The following is a 17,654-nucleotide window of genomic DNA, read 5'->3' as shown; positions in this document are numbered from 1 at the left end:
TCTACCTTGTTTAGTTATATTGCACTGGTTTGAGGGGTTGAGTTTTCATTTATGTATTATTGTTTATGTTTTACTGTTAACTGCTTAAAGTCAGTTGGTAAAAACATTGTATAATTAATTAAATACAAGATAGGCCTAATGGCACAGTTAATTTGCATCCCACAATCTATTGGATACAGGCACTTCTTATCTTACCTTTGCCCATATATTCTGTGACAATGTAGATAGGTTCTTCTGACACCACAGCATAAAGTTGGACCAGTTTGTCATGCTTTAGCTTTTTCATGATCTGAGCTTCTTCCAGGAATGATTCTGGGGACATAGTGCCAGGCTTCAGTGTCTTTATTGCCACCTTAGTATTCCCATTCCAAGTACCTATAGACAGATGGACAGATAAATAAAATTCACACATCCCTGGCTGAGAGCTAAATTACAGAATGCTGTTTGCAGGTATTAAAGCAGTCTTTCCCAATCTGATATCCTCCAAATGCATTGGCTTTCAACTGTCAGAATCCTTAGCCACAGATCTGGAGAGCACCAAGTCAGGGAAGGATGCTGTGATACAGAAAAGGAGTTGTAAAGGTTAATCTGTAAGTGTGACATCTAAGAAGCAGTGAATACTAATGCAGCTGCAGAACACTGGTGATCCAGCTACTTAGGTTCATCCTCACAGTTGAAAGAGGAATGAGTACAAATGTGCAAAACTTGTTTTAATGCTTTAGCTCATGGAGGGACCAAGAACAGGGCATTTTTAGGCAAAAGTATTTCACAAAGCTATTGCCCAGCCAAGGCATAGCACCAAGCTCCTGGGGGAAAATGTATTCACCTTTATTAGAGAGTTCCAAATGTATCAGACCAAGTCATTGGGCTGAAATGTATTGATAAATATTCTTCTGCTAAAATTGTTATCATTTATTTTGAAAGAAGAAACCTCTTTCTACTGGAGAAAGACTGCACATGGCTAGTGTCAAAGCAACATACAAAATAGAATTCTTTACAATATACATAATAATAAAACATGAAGGTAAGGATCTCATGAACTCTTGTCAAAACTAATTCTCCCCTGACCTGGAAATTATGAGGATGCTAATCAATAGGCAAATTCATATATCAGCTAAAAATAAAATTTCTTGTGATTTGATCTGTGTACAGCTCAGAAATGTTTTATTTAATAATCATCCATGGAACTTTTTTCATTAACATTCCAAAACTAGAAAGTTTAATTTTTGAGGGAGGAAAAAAAAATCAAAAGCTAGACATATGTTAAGAAACATAATTAATTTCTTCTCACACATGCTATAGAGTGGACACTTTGCATACTAAAAGAAAGTTACAGCCACGTTGCTTAGCTACTATTGGTAACTAGCAAAAGGCCTGTCCCAATAATTATATGCATGTGGAAGCTATTTTGTTATAAGGGAAAGGTAAAGGATGAGCCTAGAAAAAAGCCCTGTTTGAGATTGAATCTTGGTTACTTTGATATATAAGGGATTTACATCCCAAATTACAAGACACTTTATTTTGTCCCATAAATGCCAACGGGGGCTCCAAGAAATAAGCCAGCACATAATATTGGGGTAGACTCTACCTGATCTTGAACCATATAAATTGGAAACCTCCAGTTCTAGAATCAGTAGTGCATTTTTTACAATATAACACAGAAGGCAACACTTCCATGTTTGAGTGGACTAGAAAAGTAAGTCTAGGCTTTTCTACTCCTGGGCCTTATCGAAAGTTAAGTGATAATATTATTTCATTGGAACTTGTGTTCATAATGCCTTTCTTGTTCTGAAATTGGCTCCTTTTCTGATGACTTTAAGTATCCATCCCAAACAGAACAGTTTTCGCTGCCTTACCACTCCACACTTCAGCGAAACAGCCCTGACCCAGCTTCTTTTCCAGAAACAATGAATCTCGTGCAACTTCCCATGCATCCTTAGCCAATCCGACAGTTTGTGGAGTGTAATTCGATGCAATCACAGTTAAGTTAAAACATAAACCATCAGCTTTCTCTACAGGAAAGGAAATTAATAAAAGAAATACTTATAATTCATAGAGTAATTGCATGCACAGGGAAAGATGGAAGGTGTTTTTTTTCCTGTTAGTTATCTGTATTCAGTAAATTTCTAGATAGTGGTCTCATAACAAATATTTACATAGCTATCTCATTAGTATGTCTGAAAACTGAAGGCAGTCTGTCAAATCTAGCAACTAAACTCAGGAAGCCCATTGCATCATCTGTCTTTTTGTTTATCAGTGCTTGAAATGACAGATTTTCAGATAGGAACATATTACTCTAAGTAACTGGAGACATCTGCTCTTCATGCTGCTGATCCCTATTCCTTTTGCTTCCACCTTCCATCTTCCACACCTGTCCCCAGTAGCTGGGGGCTGACTAAAGAAGTTAAATATTTTCTCAGCATACCCATCCATACTTCCCCAAACTGCCCATTTCCCAGTCTCTTGATCAACTGTAGTGATTCTCGTGGAATTTCCCAGACATCTTTGGTTTTGACAGACAGGTCAGTAAGCCTTGGCATTCCTTTATGACAAGGGACTACTAAGCGGCAGCAAAGACCCGCAGCTCTCTCTGACGAAGGAGGAGTAAAAGCACAGGGAAAGAAAAGAGTAACACACATGAAACAAACATAGCAAGCACGGAAGAAAAAACAAAAACCCAGCACCAGTAAACCAGTTAAAGTGTCTGTTAGTAGCATTCCAAAATAAGCTTGAAGATTAATCACACTGTATACCTAAAACTTTCACTTTTTAAAATTTTGAGACCTCTCTATTTTTGATGCCATGCTGCTTTCTTTTGCTTAGCTTAAACAGGAGGACCGAGACAGTCACAAAATGTAAAGAGATGAGACAAGGTTCATATCCTAATCCTGATTTCTGTTTTGCATCTAACTTACAGCCTTTTCTACATCTTCCCAGAATGTCTTATGTTAATGGTAAGAATGACTCCTATCATTCAGAAATCACTAGTCTCACTCAACTTTATTTTGGGTTACTGTTTCTTTCTTAATTGATTGGAAGGGCATTCAGAAGTTGGCATGACCTACTCCAACTTCTCTCCTTTCCTCCCTATTATTTCTATTCCTTTCTATTCCTCTCTATTACTTCTAACCACAGTTAACTGGAATACCAGTATTAATATTAACTGCATTTAAAGTTAATCAGGATTCTCACTTAATCAGGATCTCAGACTTGAGAAGAAATGGGAGACATATACAATCATGTGAAAAAGTAAGTACATCCCATGTAAAAATTTTTTCCTCTTTTTAACATATATGGACATATCAATATTTTATCTTCATTAAACAGTATATAAAGATAAAGGCGATGTAACTGAACAAAAAAAAACCTATGAAAAACTGACTTTGCAATCATTTATTCAACAAAAAATTAACAGATATGCCATTTCCTTCTGTAGAAAAAATAAATAAATCCTTGGCTCTAATACCTGTTATTGCCCTCTTTGGCAGAAAGAACCTCAAGTAGGCATTTCTTATAACTGCCAACCAGTCTCTGACATCAACCGGGAGGAATTTTTTCCTACTCCTCCATGAAGAATTTTTTCACCTGTGAAATGTTTGAGGGGTTTCTTGCATGCATGGCTTGTGTCAAATCACCCCACAGCATCTCAATGGAATTTAGCTCTGGGTTTTTACTTGGCCATTCCAGAACCCTCCACTTCTTTCTTTTCTTTTCTTAGCCATTCCTTGGTGGATTTACTGGAATGTTTAGGGTCATGTTGCACAGTTCACTTTCGCCTGAACTTCAATCTTCTGACAGATGGTCTCACATTATTCTCAAACACCCTCTATACAATGAAGAATTCACAGTGGATTCTATAATAGTCAGCTGCCCAGGCCCAGATGCAGCAAAGCAGCCCCCAAACCATATTTCCACCACGAGGCTTTACAGCTTGTATCAGGTTTTTCTGGTGAATGCGCTCTTTCGTTTTCACCAAACATGTCTTCTGGGTACTGTGGCCAAATAACTCTTATCTTTGCCTCATCTGTCCAGAACACATTGTTCTAGAAGTCTTGTTTTTGGCCTAGGTGTTTGGGAGCAAACTTTAGCCTTGCCCTGATGTTCTTCTGGACAGCAAAGGTTTCCTCCTAGCATACCTCCCATAGAGATCTAATTTGTGCAGCTTCTTTCTATTGGTAGACTCATGCACTTTGACATTGGCGAGAGCTACCTGTTCATCCCATGACGAAATGCTGGGGTTCTTAGAGACTTCTTTTCAGCATCTTGTGTTCTGCTCTCAGGCTGAACTTGCTGGGACGGCCTGGTCAAGTTGGCAATGGTTCGAAATCTTCTCCGCTTGTAGATGATCTTCTGGACAGTGGAATGATTGATGTCTAATTGTTTGGCAATCTTTTTAAATCCCTTCCCAGACCCATAGGAATCTATAAACTTCTTTCTGAATGCCTCAGAGAGTTCTTTTGATTTAGGCATAGTGATATCACAAACTTCAACAACAAAGAGCAAATCAAACTAAATGTCTGAGGTTTAAATAAGACAGGTTCCTCCCAGATCCTCTCTAACAATGTTGTACCTGATTCTTATTTTAGGTATTTGAGGTATTGATAAATGTAGGTTTGTACTTATGTTTTCCACATGCGAAATTAGCAATTATGTTTATTTAAACACACAATGGACTACAAAATGTAAATGATGCATAATATTTTTATATTACATCCCCCTTTTCTATCAATATTAAGATCAAATATCTGTATGTTGAAATATGTTGAAAAAGTAAAAAATCTCAACAGGGTGTACTTTTTCACATTATACTTTTACATACTATAGAAGTTAAATGTTGCTAAGTAGGTCCTATGCAATAATGGGGGGTGGAGTTTGGTCACATGGGCTGATTTTAACGTATCAGGAGGTAGAAATGCAAGGTTTAAATCAGGAATGTTAAAATAACATTTAAAATTAAATTTACTCAATTGATTCTTTTCTATGTCTTGATATTTCTTTTAAAAGAAGGGAATATTGAACAAGCACCAAAAACAAGCATCAAAAACAATACCAGATTTTTAAGGTATTTTTTTAAACTAGGAAAAGGTAGAATGACCGACACTGTAAGTTCACAAATATACTGGTATCAGACAGCTATTTCCTAGAAGTGGGGAAAAGTGTATATGATAACATGATGTAACTATAACTTGAGACAGTACTTACAAGTTTGTTCCATAGGCTCCATATTGAGCTAAACACTGCAAATGCAGGAAACTATGGAAATGCATATGCAGATGAACTGCACATCAGGAGCCAACTATGTTGGCAAGTTCTGGAAGCTTGTATATTATATACATCCAATTGGCTATTTCAGCCCTGGCTTCAGTGAATATATGGAGATCCTACTTCTCCTATATCACCTAGTGCTTCTCTTGCCACAGCATAAGAATAATTTCTGACACACCAGCTGTTGCTTGGGAAGAGCTGTATTGTTTCAGTGTGACATCCCAAACTATCGGCTGGAATCAACATGTACAGAAAGTATTCACCTGAAATTGGTGAATGTCTGGAGAAGGAAGACTGGAAGGTTTTCCTCATTTATTGGAGGATACAACGAGGAAGTTAGCTAGAGGCCAAAACTAATGCAACCTCCCCCAAGCATAGGAAACTCCTTGAACAAAGGGTCTTAGAATACAAATAGTCTTTGTATCTATTTCCAATATTTTTATTCTGTTCTCCTATTTTTCACTGTGGTTTACATAAAAAATTGGTAGCATTCCACAAGCAAATAAAAAACAAAGTAGGATAACCACAACTATAAATCTTCATTCAAAATTGAGATCCAAAAGACATAGACAAATAGAAAGGTTTTAATCCAACACCAAAAAGAATTCAGACTGAGCATCAGGAGAATGCATTGTATAATCTGGACCCCACAATCAGTGAGGCTTTTTTTTCTTGGCTGGTGAATCCCAAGAAAAGTTTTCAACAAAGATTATGACAGCTATCAGGTTTGCACTTGATTCAATTTTATAGATTTAAGTTAACAATTTAAGTTGTATCTGGAATAAACTTGGAGCCAACACAGCTGCTTCATGATAAATTAGTCTAGCATTTGTATTTTGATGATAAACTTACAATGAACCAATTCAGCCACTGCCATCAGAGTAAGCTATTTCAAAAATGTCTTGGGCACATCATATACTCTAATAAAGCATTAGGGTAGCCTGAGGCTTCTCATCTTTCTTGTTTTGTTTGTTGTGCCCTTCCCCAATTTCCCAGGCTGACCCCAATATCCCAGAAGAGAATTGATGTTTGCTGGAGATTCTATGGGCTGATTTATCCATCTCTTCTACTGTACTGTGACTAAATAAAGTGTTCTTAGCCCTCTTGTTCTTTTGTGTAGCAAGAGCCAAGCATTCCCTTCTTTTTCCAAATTGCTTTATGATATACCTTACACTTGATGGACAGGATCATTTCTATTCACTCCTAGCATGAGATGAATAAATGCTAAAAGCAGAAGAAAGCTGATCAGGGTAACAGAACCAGAGCCATACTGTACATCTTAGATATTGTAGCATGTTTTTGAGCGTCTTCAGGCTGAGTCTGAACTTTTAACACTATTTAACACTCTCTATTCAATCTCTCTCTCTCTCTCTGTTTCATTTTATATGAGGGAGTTTAACTGGGCAGGGGAAAGCTGATGATGATTTACCAAGGTGGCTGGTGAGATGAAGCAGAAAGCAATCAATGGTCGACACCAAGAATCCATTGTCAAAAGAGTAAGCCCTGCTTCTTTTGTAGAGAACCTCTGTTAAAAACAGCTGGAATGGCATCATGCAAATACACAGTTGGTAAAACACCATAAGTTCTTGCCTATGTATTAGCTGATGGAAGTAATTGGCTATGACCAAAAGCCCTCAACAGGCCCATCGTTATCTTTAAGGGCTGTTTCCTATTCAGTTGCTGTTCTTTGGCAATTATGGATTGCTTGATAAAACTTCCAGGCAAATCTCTAGATTGGCCTTCTTGAGCCTGATATCCTCCAGAAATACTGCTAGGGAATTATGAGTGTTGCTGTCTGAACAAGTGGATGGCACCAGGCGAAGAAAGGTTGATCTAGAATGATACCCATGGAGAAGCAAATACTTTTAAGTAGAAATTTTTGTACTAGTGACAAAAATATGCCATGGATAACCACTGCAATATTACAGCAATAGAAAAAATGAGACGAGGAAAAGAAATTGTTAGAAGTGGAAATACGCAAGTAGACAAAATACATGGAAGTAAAATAGCTGCATTTTTCATGCAATAGAGAACAAGGAGACAACATCTCAGAGTTTCACGCAGTATTAATGAATTAATATATTAAATAATAGGTGAAGTATAAATGTATAGCTAGAATGCATCCTTTGAGTAAGCAAAAAGAGAAGAAATTTGAAAAGTGTCTGAATATAGGAGCAATGAAATATTGAGTAATGAGTTCAATAAAATAGTTCAACAAAATAGTTTAAAAATAACCCTAAACTTATTAACTTCTATCACAATTTACAAAACAATTTAATATTGAACACTCTTAGAAAATCGTCTTGGAATAAGTAAATATATATATTTATTTTTAAGTATCTGGACTGTTAAGAACTTTGCACAGAATATTGTATGCATGCACATGGTACACACAATCATTCTAAAACATGAAAAGGCTATTTTTAAAAAATGAATAGTCCTTAAGACATGCATTTCTACTTATTTTACAACAGTGGATAAGATAATAATTAGCCAATTAATACCACCCGCATTCAGGGAAATGAGGAGGACAAGATTTCCCCTCCCTAGCATGCTATGTGTTCTCAGAAGTGTTTAGGAACTCTTTAATTGGAGAGAGGGCAATTAGAGAATTTCAGGGGAAGGGAGAAGGAAAAATCTTGTTAAATGAAGTCTACTTGTAAGATACTGGATTTCTCCCAGTGCTAAAATGAAAATATGGATTACTGCTCAAGATACAGGAACTATAATTTTTTCCCACCTGCCATTAAATATATCCATTAATTCTAATAGTCAGAAAAAAATAAGATTGTCTTTAAAGGCCTCAGAAAGTATATTACTCTAAACTATTAAATACATTTATTATTTCACCATTATTATGATCTACAACTCTCTAAACTAAGAATGGAATTTCATAATTTGTTTACATGTAACACCAATTAATATCAATATTTGTTAATGGGATGAAGAAAAAATTAAGTGTTTCTAGGAATGTGTGTTTTGGTTTACATAAAAACAATAGTCAGTCAGCTCTATAATTTTAATGTACCATATATACAGCCAGTTTGGTGTAGAGGTTAAGGCATCAGGCTAGAAACCAGGAGACTGTGAGCTCCAGTCCCGCCTTAGGCACGAAGCTATCTGGGCAACATTGGCCAGTCACTCTCATTCAGCCCTGTGAAGGTGGCAATGGCAAGCTACTTCCAAAAAACCTTGTGAACAAAACTGCCGGGACTAGTCCAGGCAGCAGTCAGGAGACAACACTGAGTCAGAGGCACAAAAAAACCCAAAACAACAACAACAACAAAAAACCCACACCAACAAAAACAACAAAACTATCTTTGCATAAATATAGGACTAACTCTGGATGAATCTTAGTCATATCAAGCAATAAGCATGAACTAAAGGCCTTCAATTTCAGCATTGTTTAAAGTATAAGTCGTCAAATAGAGGAAAACAGGGAATATAATATTTGTGGAATACTTGTACTAAATTGTACAAGCTGTACTCAATCAGAATATACAAGTATAATGGGGTGATGATGAGGATCACTGAAAGGAGGAAAGCATGTCCAGTCACTTACTCAAGGTGGCATGAGCTGACAAGAGCGATTTCTTATCTCTGATCCTGATTTGGTTTACTGTCAGCTTTGATCCCAGCATTGCAGTGAATGAGGGGAAGCCAGGAGAATATCTGCATAATTGGTTAAGAGATGTGGGAACAACTACATGGAATTCAAGAACTAAGCAAGTGATTAGCCCATGTGAGGTGTCCTGAGGGTGGATGGATGGAGATCTCTCTTTCTAAACTGCCCTGATTTCTAAAGTGCACAAAGACCTACAAATTCTAGCATTATTAAAATCAATGTAACCATTAAGTAGAAAGTGACTCTGATTAGAGTTAAACCTAGTGACCAAATGCATGCATCCTTAAAAAAAATATCAGCATGTATCTTTTCTAGAAAAAAAGTCTTTCTATCTCTCAAAATAGATTAACATTGTGTGGCAGGATTTTGGGATGGGGGTGAGGAGAACAAATTAATTCTACAAGAAATAGAAGAGAAATCACAGAGATATTTAAAACCTCCCCTCTCTAGTTTTATAACCTTATACTTCCAAGTTCTCAGAGTCTTAAAATGTAGATTAAGATGTTAACATGAAAGCAATGATGAATTTTGGGAAACTCAATATCAAGGTGTGGATATAAGAAACCAACTTATTCATTATAATAATAGACTACCCCAAATCTCCTTTAGGTAAAGGCAATACATGAAGAACTTGCTACTGAAATTAATCAAAGCTTATGGAGTGCAGAAATGCTCTGAGGCCTATAAAATGAACGTCTTTTTTTTTTTAAATGGTGATTCTTTATGTGGTCTCATAACATGGGAGATTCATATTATGTATTTATTTCCAAACTAAAGAACAAAAGGAAAAAAGGGCCCTAATTTCATTAACATTTCCTACTTAACAAAAGATAATAATGAAAGAGTCAGTAGCATTTTTATTTTAAGGAAGCTGAGCTTATCTAACAGCTGATTTTTCAAAGTTACCTGAATAATGCTGAACAAGTTGTTGAAGGGTTTCAAACTGTGCCCTGGTTGTAATGTAATATCCTCCACTGTCAAGCTTGCGAATTTTATAATGTTTGACATGATCACCTTTCATATCATCCCAGTCACGAATGGACAATGAATAGGCACCTATAACAAGAAAAATAAAAGCTACATGTAGATAAAGGAAATACAATATTCTAACCAAAAATAATTCAAATTAATTTGGTAATATATTACTATAAAAATGGATTTTCCAGTATAATTTTTGAAGCTAAGGAAAGCAGGAAAGGAGAACTTAAAGATACAGCATTCAGAACTGCTCAACAATTTAGAGTTTCCTTTAAAATTCTTCATTCTTCATTATATGACAGCTATATTCAGAATTAGATCTCTAAGAAGTCCTACTGAATTTAAATTTGGCACTCAAAATTACATGAAAAATCAATTTGTTCATAGCATTTTTATTCCATTTGAACATGTCTCATCACTTGGTTTACCTTCACTGATGTTTTTCCTCTGCTTCGTAATTAAAACACAGGCATATTACCTTTGGTGGTTTCACTTTCACGAATCAGGAAGGTTCCTCGAGGGTTTCCAAAGGACAGCAGCTGCCTCTCAGCATCTTTTCGTCCAAGTTTCCCAAAGTACCATCTGAACAAATATGCAGAAACAGAAGTTTTTAAATTGGAAGTGGAATTGTTTACTTTTTACAGGATTCAAAACACTTAAGTTTGGGTAAAGACTATCTGTGAAGATCATTCAGGTTTTTCCTGAGCCTTGAGAACACTTACATAAAGGCTTGTCCTAGCCAGTTAAATGTTGGGTTCTAATAATGCTGTACTAGCAGAAGGAGCTAATACGAACAATATGATTCCTGAGACATGATGAAGGCATAAAAAAGTTGGCCACTGTACTCTGATTAACTTGCACAATGAAGAGCTTACACTGAAAGGCCCACTGACAATTGATTATATATGCTCATGTAATGCTAAGTCAGCAATTCAATAATGTAAAACACTGCAACGTGCAATCCAGTGCAACAGAATGCTCTTCTGAGAAGCTTTGCACAAAACTGCAGTGCTAGGATTTCAGCTTCATTCAAACACAGTCTTTGGGAATGCTTCAATGTTTCCTTTAGTGCTGATATTTAAAAACTGAAATAATGAACGTTGCTCCATCTGCCTTTATTATGAATTTAGCTCTGGCCAGTTAACTTGAATAAAACCATCACGATCTCAGTGCTGCTGCACCCACTACAATATAAAGGATATCTTTCCAGACCAGGAAATTCTGGATGTTTCTACTCTGCTCTGGTAAAAGCTAGCTCAGTTTTTTCCTTCTCATCTTATATATTTATTTATTCAATTTTTATGGCCGCCCATCTCAGACAAGTGACCCTGGGTGGTGAACAATCATAAAATCAATTAAAACTAAATATAAAAAATATACTACATACATACATACATACATACATACAGCAGCCAAGGAAATTATAACCACAAATATCAATATAACCAGGAAACGGGGCCCTTAACACACCCGGGACCCCAGGCCTGGGCACATAATCAGGTCTTCAAGGCCTTACGAAAGGCCAACAGGGTTGGGGCCATCCTAATCTCTGGAGGGAGAATGTTCCAGAGGGCAGCGGCTATGGTGGAAAAGGCACACTCCATAGTCCCTGCCAGCTGACATTCTTTGGCTGACGGGACCTGAAGTATGCTCAACCTGCTGGACCGGATTGGATGGCTAAATACAACCAGGAGAAGACGGTTCCTCAGGTAACCTGGTCCCAACCCATGAAGGGCTTTAAAGATGACAACCAGCACCTTGAATTGCACCCAGAAACACACTCGCAACCAATGCAGCAGCAGAGTTACATGTGCTGAGTAGCTGACACAATTTACTACCCATGCAACTGCATTCTGCAGCAACTGAAGCTTCCAAATGCTCTTTAAGGACAGTCCCATGTACAGTGTGTTGCAGTAACCCAGTCAGGAGATCACGAGGGTATGAGTGACTGTGGGCAAAGCCTCCCGGTCCAGGAATGAGAGCAACTGGGACACAACCTGAAGGTGTGCGAAGGCCCTCCTAGCCACGGCTGCCACCTGCCCTTTTAGCAGGAGTCATGAGTCCAGGAGGACCCCAAGATTGCTCACAGGGTTTGTCTGGGGCAGTGCCACCCCATCCATCTTCCCTTTAATTATCCAAGTATTTAGTAGCCAGCTGAAAACGGAAGCTAATGTAATGTGTAATTCCTTGAAAGTCACCACAGTTTCAACTGCTCTCTATAGAAAACACTTCCATTAAAAAAAAAAAACATACTCTTCTGCTTGGATGGAGTCAACTGGAGCCACATAATTACTGGGAATATAACCAGTTTCTCCGGTAGTCAGGGATCGGGCTTCCCACCAATCTCCTTCCCTGCAAAGCAAGAGTTAGAAAAACACAAGACTGGTTTAAAGATAACCATCATAATTTGCCACTCTTGGTCCAGGTTCAGTGAGAGAACCCATCTCTTTTGAGCATTCATAATTAAAGAAACAGACAATGGAATGTATTTTTCTTTTGTGACTACTACCTAGAAATTCCACTAGATGGAGACCTTTTATAACAGTCATAAATACTGCAGTTTGTGCCATGTTATACCAGAGATTTATTCAGAAAACAGAAAGCGAATATTAATTGGTACTGCTGTGTTTGTACAATTTACTTCCATGTTAAAAGAATGTAACAGTGTGGGTGGATTCTACAGCTCTGTTGAAAAGACGCATGCTTCTGTTAACTTCACTGACTTCCAAACTACTGCCCTCTGAAATGACTGACAAAGACGGAAAATGTTTAAAGTTTAAAACAGAAACTGGAAAAAAAAACTCTAGCACAAAAATTAATAAGTATCTTTTGGCATTTTTGCTAGTATAAATATGGATAACTTTACTGCATTTGAAATCCCTAATAAAAACTAGTATTAATTATATACTATGTACTGTTATGGGCTGGTTCTGTATAATGTAACATTCTAGCACAGCAACCTTGTAATCTATTTTTTGCACAATGGAGTGGGAGTACTTTCATTTTTTTTGTCCAAGGACCTTGAAATATTATAATAGCTTAAAGCTCTTGCAATGTTCTCAGCCACTAGCTTCATTCTCAGTCTTAAAGATGCTTGAATGTGGCCAATATTTTTCAAAGCCATCATTAACAATATAGCAGTATGCATTCTAATAAAACTATTCTTGGAATGGTTATTTTTTTTCTTATTCTTCAAGAATCTTACAAGTAGATTATTTGAAATTTAACCATGGATAGCCTTATTGCAGATTCAAAAAACTGTAATAGAACCGTTTATTATTCACGTGTATTTTCTTTACCTTCATCAGGACCATTTTGAAGCATAAAGGAAAGTGGATAATGTAGATTGTTCCGCACAATGAAAATTTATAAGCAAAATATGATTAAGAAAATACTGTTCTTTTTAAAGTAAGTTATAGTTCAACCAACTATGCTTATACACCCAGCAAAGGTGTTTAGGCAGAAGGAATCATGGAATAATCCACAAACTATATTGTTTTTTACTTCAGGTTTTTAATCTGCCAGTTACCTTTGGAGGATATTGTTTTGATTTATGGAATCATAATTAATATTTCACAGACATAATTGCCATTATATCCATGAAAAGGAACACATTATGCTTTTAAGGAATATTTTAACACTGTAGTTTAAAAAAAAAATCAACCAATTGTATTCTAAAACTGCGTTAGAAACACTGATTCTTAAAGGCCATGTTTTCAGTGCTTCTACATTTATTTTACATTTATTTATTTATTTTAGGACGCGGTGGCGCTGCGGGTTAAACCGCTGAGCTGCCGATCGGAAGGTCGGCGGTTCGAAACCGCGCGGCGGGGTGAGCTCCCGTTGCTCGTCCCAGCTCCTGCGCACCAAGCAGTTCGAAAACATGCAAATGTGAGTAGATTAATTGGTACCGCTTTGGCGGGAAGGTAACGGCGTTCCGTGAGTCATGCTGGCCACATGACCCAGAAGTGTCTATGACAACGCCGGCTCCAAGGCTTAGAAACGGAGATGAGCACCGCCCCCTAGAGTCGGACTCGACTGGACTTTACGTCAAGGGAAACCTTTACCTTTACTACATTTATTTTATTTTCCTATTCTAGGATAGAAATATTAATCCTACCAAGTGAAGGACAGCTAACAGTTGAGAGATGGAAGGGGCCAGGTTATTCCTCCTCACAGGTGTCCATAACTAACTACAACGACATTAAAATGACAAAATGTTGTATCATGACATCACGTGCAACTGTGTACCCGAAGCATGGAGTTTGCATCATGATGCATATTTTGTCACCCCCTCCTCTGGAATCCCAGATTCTTTCCACTCTACAATACTGGATGATGTTCTTCATGGTGCCTTCAGCAACTCGGCTCCAAAGCTCCTCTCATCAACTACAGAAATCGTGTCAGGATGAGCATCTCTTGCTCTTTGGATGTGAACTGATGGGAAGCACACTATTCAAATGAATGGCAATAAATATGAAAAGAGACGAGGATGTGGAGAAACAAGTTAATCTAACTCCTTTCTTTCCTTCTCCCCCCCCCCCGCAAGTTATCAGTCCCTCTTTATATACATCAGACATCTACAGCGATGATTTGTTTTATTTATTTATAATATTTCAATTCAGATATTCAGTGATAAATACTGAATATTGAATTCAGATATTCAATGATAAACAGAGAATACTTTCTCGTCAAAGTAATAGTAGCAATAGCTCCAGCCCTTTTCATAATTAACAAGCAATTATTGTCTTTCCTTTTTTATTAGCTTAAGTAATCAGTCTAAATGTCTTGCCTGATATGGAACATCTCTCAGTCTCAGAAAATGGATCTGTAGAATCTCAACTTCAGTTACTTCAAATCAACTTACGTTTCTCACAATAATAGCCCATCTTCTCCCTTAAAAACTTATGAATTGAAACAGGTGATCCTAACATGATGTCTCACACCTCTTTAAAAATGACACTGGAATTAAATATATCATTGCTATCAAGGGAACAAACCATTTAGGCATTAAAAAGTAAGTCATATAGTAAACAGAACTTACGAACTGTTAAGTATCTGGAATTTTTCTCCTTTATGAAAACTTAAATCATCTTCTGTTCTTGCTTCGTAATCATATAGAGCTACAAAAAGAGTTACACCTATGGAAAGACAGATGAAAGTGAAGGCAACTTTCACAAATTGCAATGTTTTTCAAATAAATTATTTCATTTTTTTTTATAATAAAAGAAGGAAAGGAGAGAGAAATTTGACCGTCCCATTTTATTTTTCATACAGCGTTTTACATAGAGAGCCCAAAACATTTGGTTTTATAAGCACTACATAAGTTATAATGCTATCTTTTTCAAAGTATTATCCTTGGCCAATGATGTCCAATAGGACTGGGGATCCTAGTGTGGTTTGCAGGGCACCAATGTGCCAGTGGATACAAGTTTTGGTGCTGGTTCAGGCTCTTCATTTATTTGTGTTCATTAAATTTATTACTACCACAGCTGTGCGGCTCTTTGCCTCCCCCGCCTTCCTCTGCACATTCAATATGAATGTAAATATAAATTTGAATTAATAAACGATACGCTGGCATGTTGCAAATTAAATCGCCAACTTCCAGCACTGTATTTATTTCCAGGAATGCAACTGGGTTTCCATGAAAATAAAGACGACTGACTGCATCTCAGTGTTTTACTTGGAAATATGTCCTCCTGCCCAGGAACAAAGAAAGTTAAGCAGAAGTAGTAGGCAGCATATTCTTGGAGAGTAGTCTAGATCTTGTGAGAGGTCTCACTTCAGGAAATGGTTGCTTTCTAACTGTTTATATCCCCCATGGCAAGCCCACCCCCTCAGCCATTTTGTGAGAGTACAGAAACTGATTCTAGTAATTCCAAATGAGCTCACAAGGATCACATGCTCACAACATCATTAGACTGTCATGGAGTATAAGCCTAAGAAACAAACACAATCTCTTTATTTCTGATATCTAGGAGAACAGGATCACACACCATGCAAAGTAATAATGTAGTTTGTTTGGCTTTGGCTTAGCATGTTGCAGGAACATAGCCACTGTGATTTGTAAATCATGGCTAATGGTTTAGTGTGTTATAGATGCTGGCCTACTGATATCACACAACTCACTGTGCTATGAGAATCCACACAACAATATCTTATTTAGGGCCACTTATTTCTTGGCTGATATCAGAAACAAGTGTAAGGAATTTCAAATGTTCTCTTCTATATAGCCTCTAAGCTCTTATGCTGCTTCAGAACTCATACAAACAAAATTAAACCTTAAGCCTAGAAGAAAACATACACTGCAGTTTTCAAAACTTGTACAGGCACTGTTTACATATGAATGTTGGGTTCGGTATATTGCACATATATGATGAGGAAATAGTATCTTCTCTTAAAGTTGTACGACTGGCTTTTGTCATTAGGGGAGCAGATGATGACACCTGAGCATAAGTAATAAGTATGCGCACATCTGAATTCATCCACTGGTGAACTCTAATAATACTGTCATCGAGTACAAGAATTATGTCTGAGACAAAAGCAAAGGGATGCAAAGAAGAAAACTACACTGATTCTTTTTTCTTACTGAGAAACATGAATATGCTTTAGAAAGAGAATGGATGCAGGTCTTCCTGTTGTTATTATTTACCTGTTCCTCCTCTTGTACGCAGTGTACCAGCATGTGATGAAGAATTGACACCACCAAAGACTGTCAATCCTTGTCCTCCAGCTGTGGGGAAATTGTTGTAGTTTGGAATTGAAGTCACACCAAAACTTGGGTAATGCTGAGGTGTGGGATCTGTTCCATAGCGATAACCTGAACTCTGGTTTAAACTGCCATCTCTCTCATCGGTCAGTTTTGTTGCTTCTTTATCCTTACATTGCACACAGCCCATTATCTAAAATCCTGCAAAAATGAAAAAAGAAATACACTGTTGTTTTCATGATGATTGTACATCTCCATCCCAGGTGAGGTAAGCGATGCTGTGACTGCCCTCTCACGGTGTCTGGAGGCTGTGGGGGTCGGGATGGGGAACAACAGGCTTTAACCGAACCCTGGTAAGATGGAGTGGCTGTGGGTTAATGGTTCTTTTGTATCTGGGACATTATCATCTCTGGTTCTGGATGGGGATGCACTGCCCCAGACAGACCCGGTGCATAATCTGGCGGTCCTCCTGGACTCACGGCTCCTGCTCAGAGAGCAGGTGGGAGCCGTGGCCAGGAGAGCCTTTGTGCAGCTACGTGCTGTGCACCAGTTACGCCCTTTCCTGGATCGGAAGGCCCTTCGAACAGTCACTCATACCCTTGTTATCTCTCATATAGACTATTGCAATGCACTCTACATGGGGCTACCCTTGAAAAGTATCCGAAAGCTTCAGCTGGTCCAGAATGCAGCTGCGCGAGCTGTTTTTGGTGCCCCTAGAAAGGCACGTGTAACACCACTGCTGTGCGAGTCTGCTTCCGGATCCAATTCAAGGTGTTGGTTATCACCTTTAAAGCCCTACATGGCATGGGGCCAGGTTACCTGAGGGAACGCCTCTTCCCCATTACATCAGCCCATCCCACCCAATCGTGCAGAGAGGGCATGCTGCGGACCCTGTCTCTAAGACAACTTCATTTGGCGGGGTCCAGGAGGCGGGCCTTCTCTGCAGTGGCGCCCGCCCTGTGGAACAGGCTGCCCCCGGAGGTGAGATTGGCCTCATCGCTCCTGGCCTTTCGGAGGAGTCTGAAGACCTGGTTCTGCCGCCTCGCTTGGGGAGGAGAGGGGAATAGATCTACATGG

At 38.0% G+C, this 17,654-nt stretch overlaps 1 protein-coding gene across 5 annotated transcripts in view; it reads right to left on the bottom strand.

Annotated features, from left to right (window-relative positions):
* Nucleotides 1-17,654, bottom strand: part of FYN (FYN proto-oncogene, Src family tyrosine kinase) — a 140,082-nt gene that overhangs the window by 13,433 nt on the left and 108,995 nt on the right. For 3 of the 5 annotated variants that reach the window (XM_063311043.1, XM_063311062.1, XM_063311052.1), the window contains 7 exons: nt 16,521-16,778; nt 14,913-15,009; nt 12,122-12,220; nt 10,347-10,450; nt 9,797-9,946; nt 2,426-2,590; nt 196-375 (listed from right to left, as the gene is read on the bottom strand). In XM_063311043.1, the coding sequence (XP_063167113.1) occupies nt 196-375; nt 2,426-2,590; nt 9,797-9,946; nt 10,347-10,450; nt 12,122-12,220; nt 14,913-15,009; nt 16,521-16,767 (1,042 nt within the window). In that variant the 5' untranslated portion in view covers nt 16,768-16,778. Of the gene's footprint in view, nt 1-195; nt 376-1,856; nt 2,013-2,425; nt 2,591-9,796; nt 9,947-10,346; nt 10,451-12,121; nt 12,221-14,912; nt 15,010-16,520; nt 16,779-17,654 lie in introns of all 5 variants that reach the window. The other 2 variants (XM_063311070.1, XM_063311077.1) reach the window with 2 other exon arrangements.

The sequence above is a fragment of the Candoia aspera genome, chromosome 1, assembly GCF_035149785.1.
Source record: "Candoia aspera isolate rCanAsp1 chromosome 1, rCanAsp1.hap2, whole genome shotgun sequence".
Taxonomy (NCBI): Eukaryota; Metazoa; Chordata; class Lepidosauria; order Squamata; family Boidae; genus Candoia; species Candoia aspera.
Note: the sequence above shows the minus strand (reverse complement) of the source record. Positions and strands in the feature narration are given on the sequence as shown.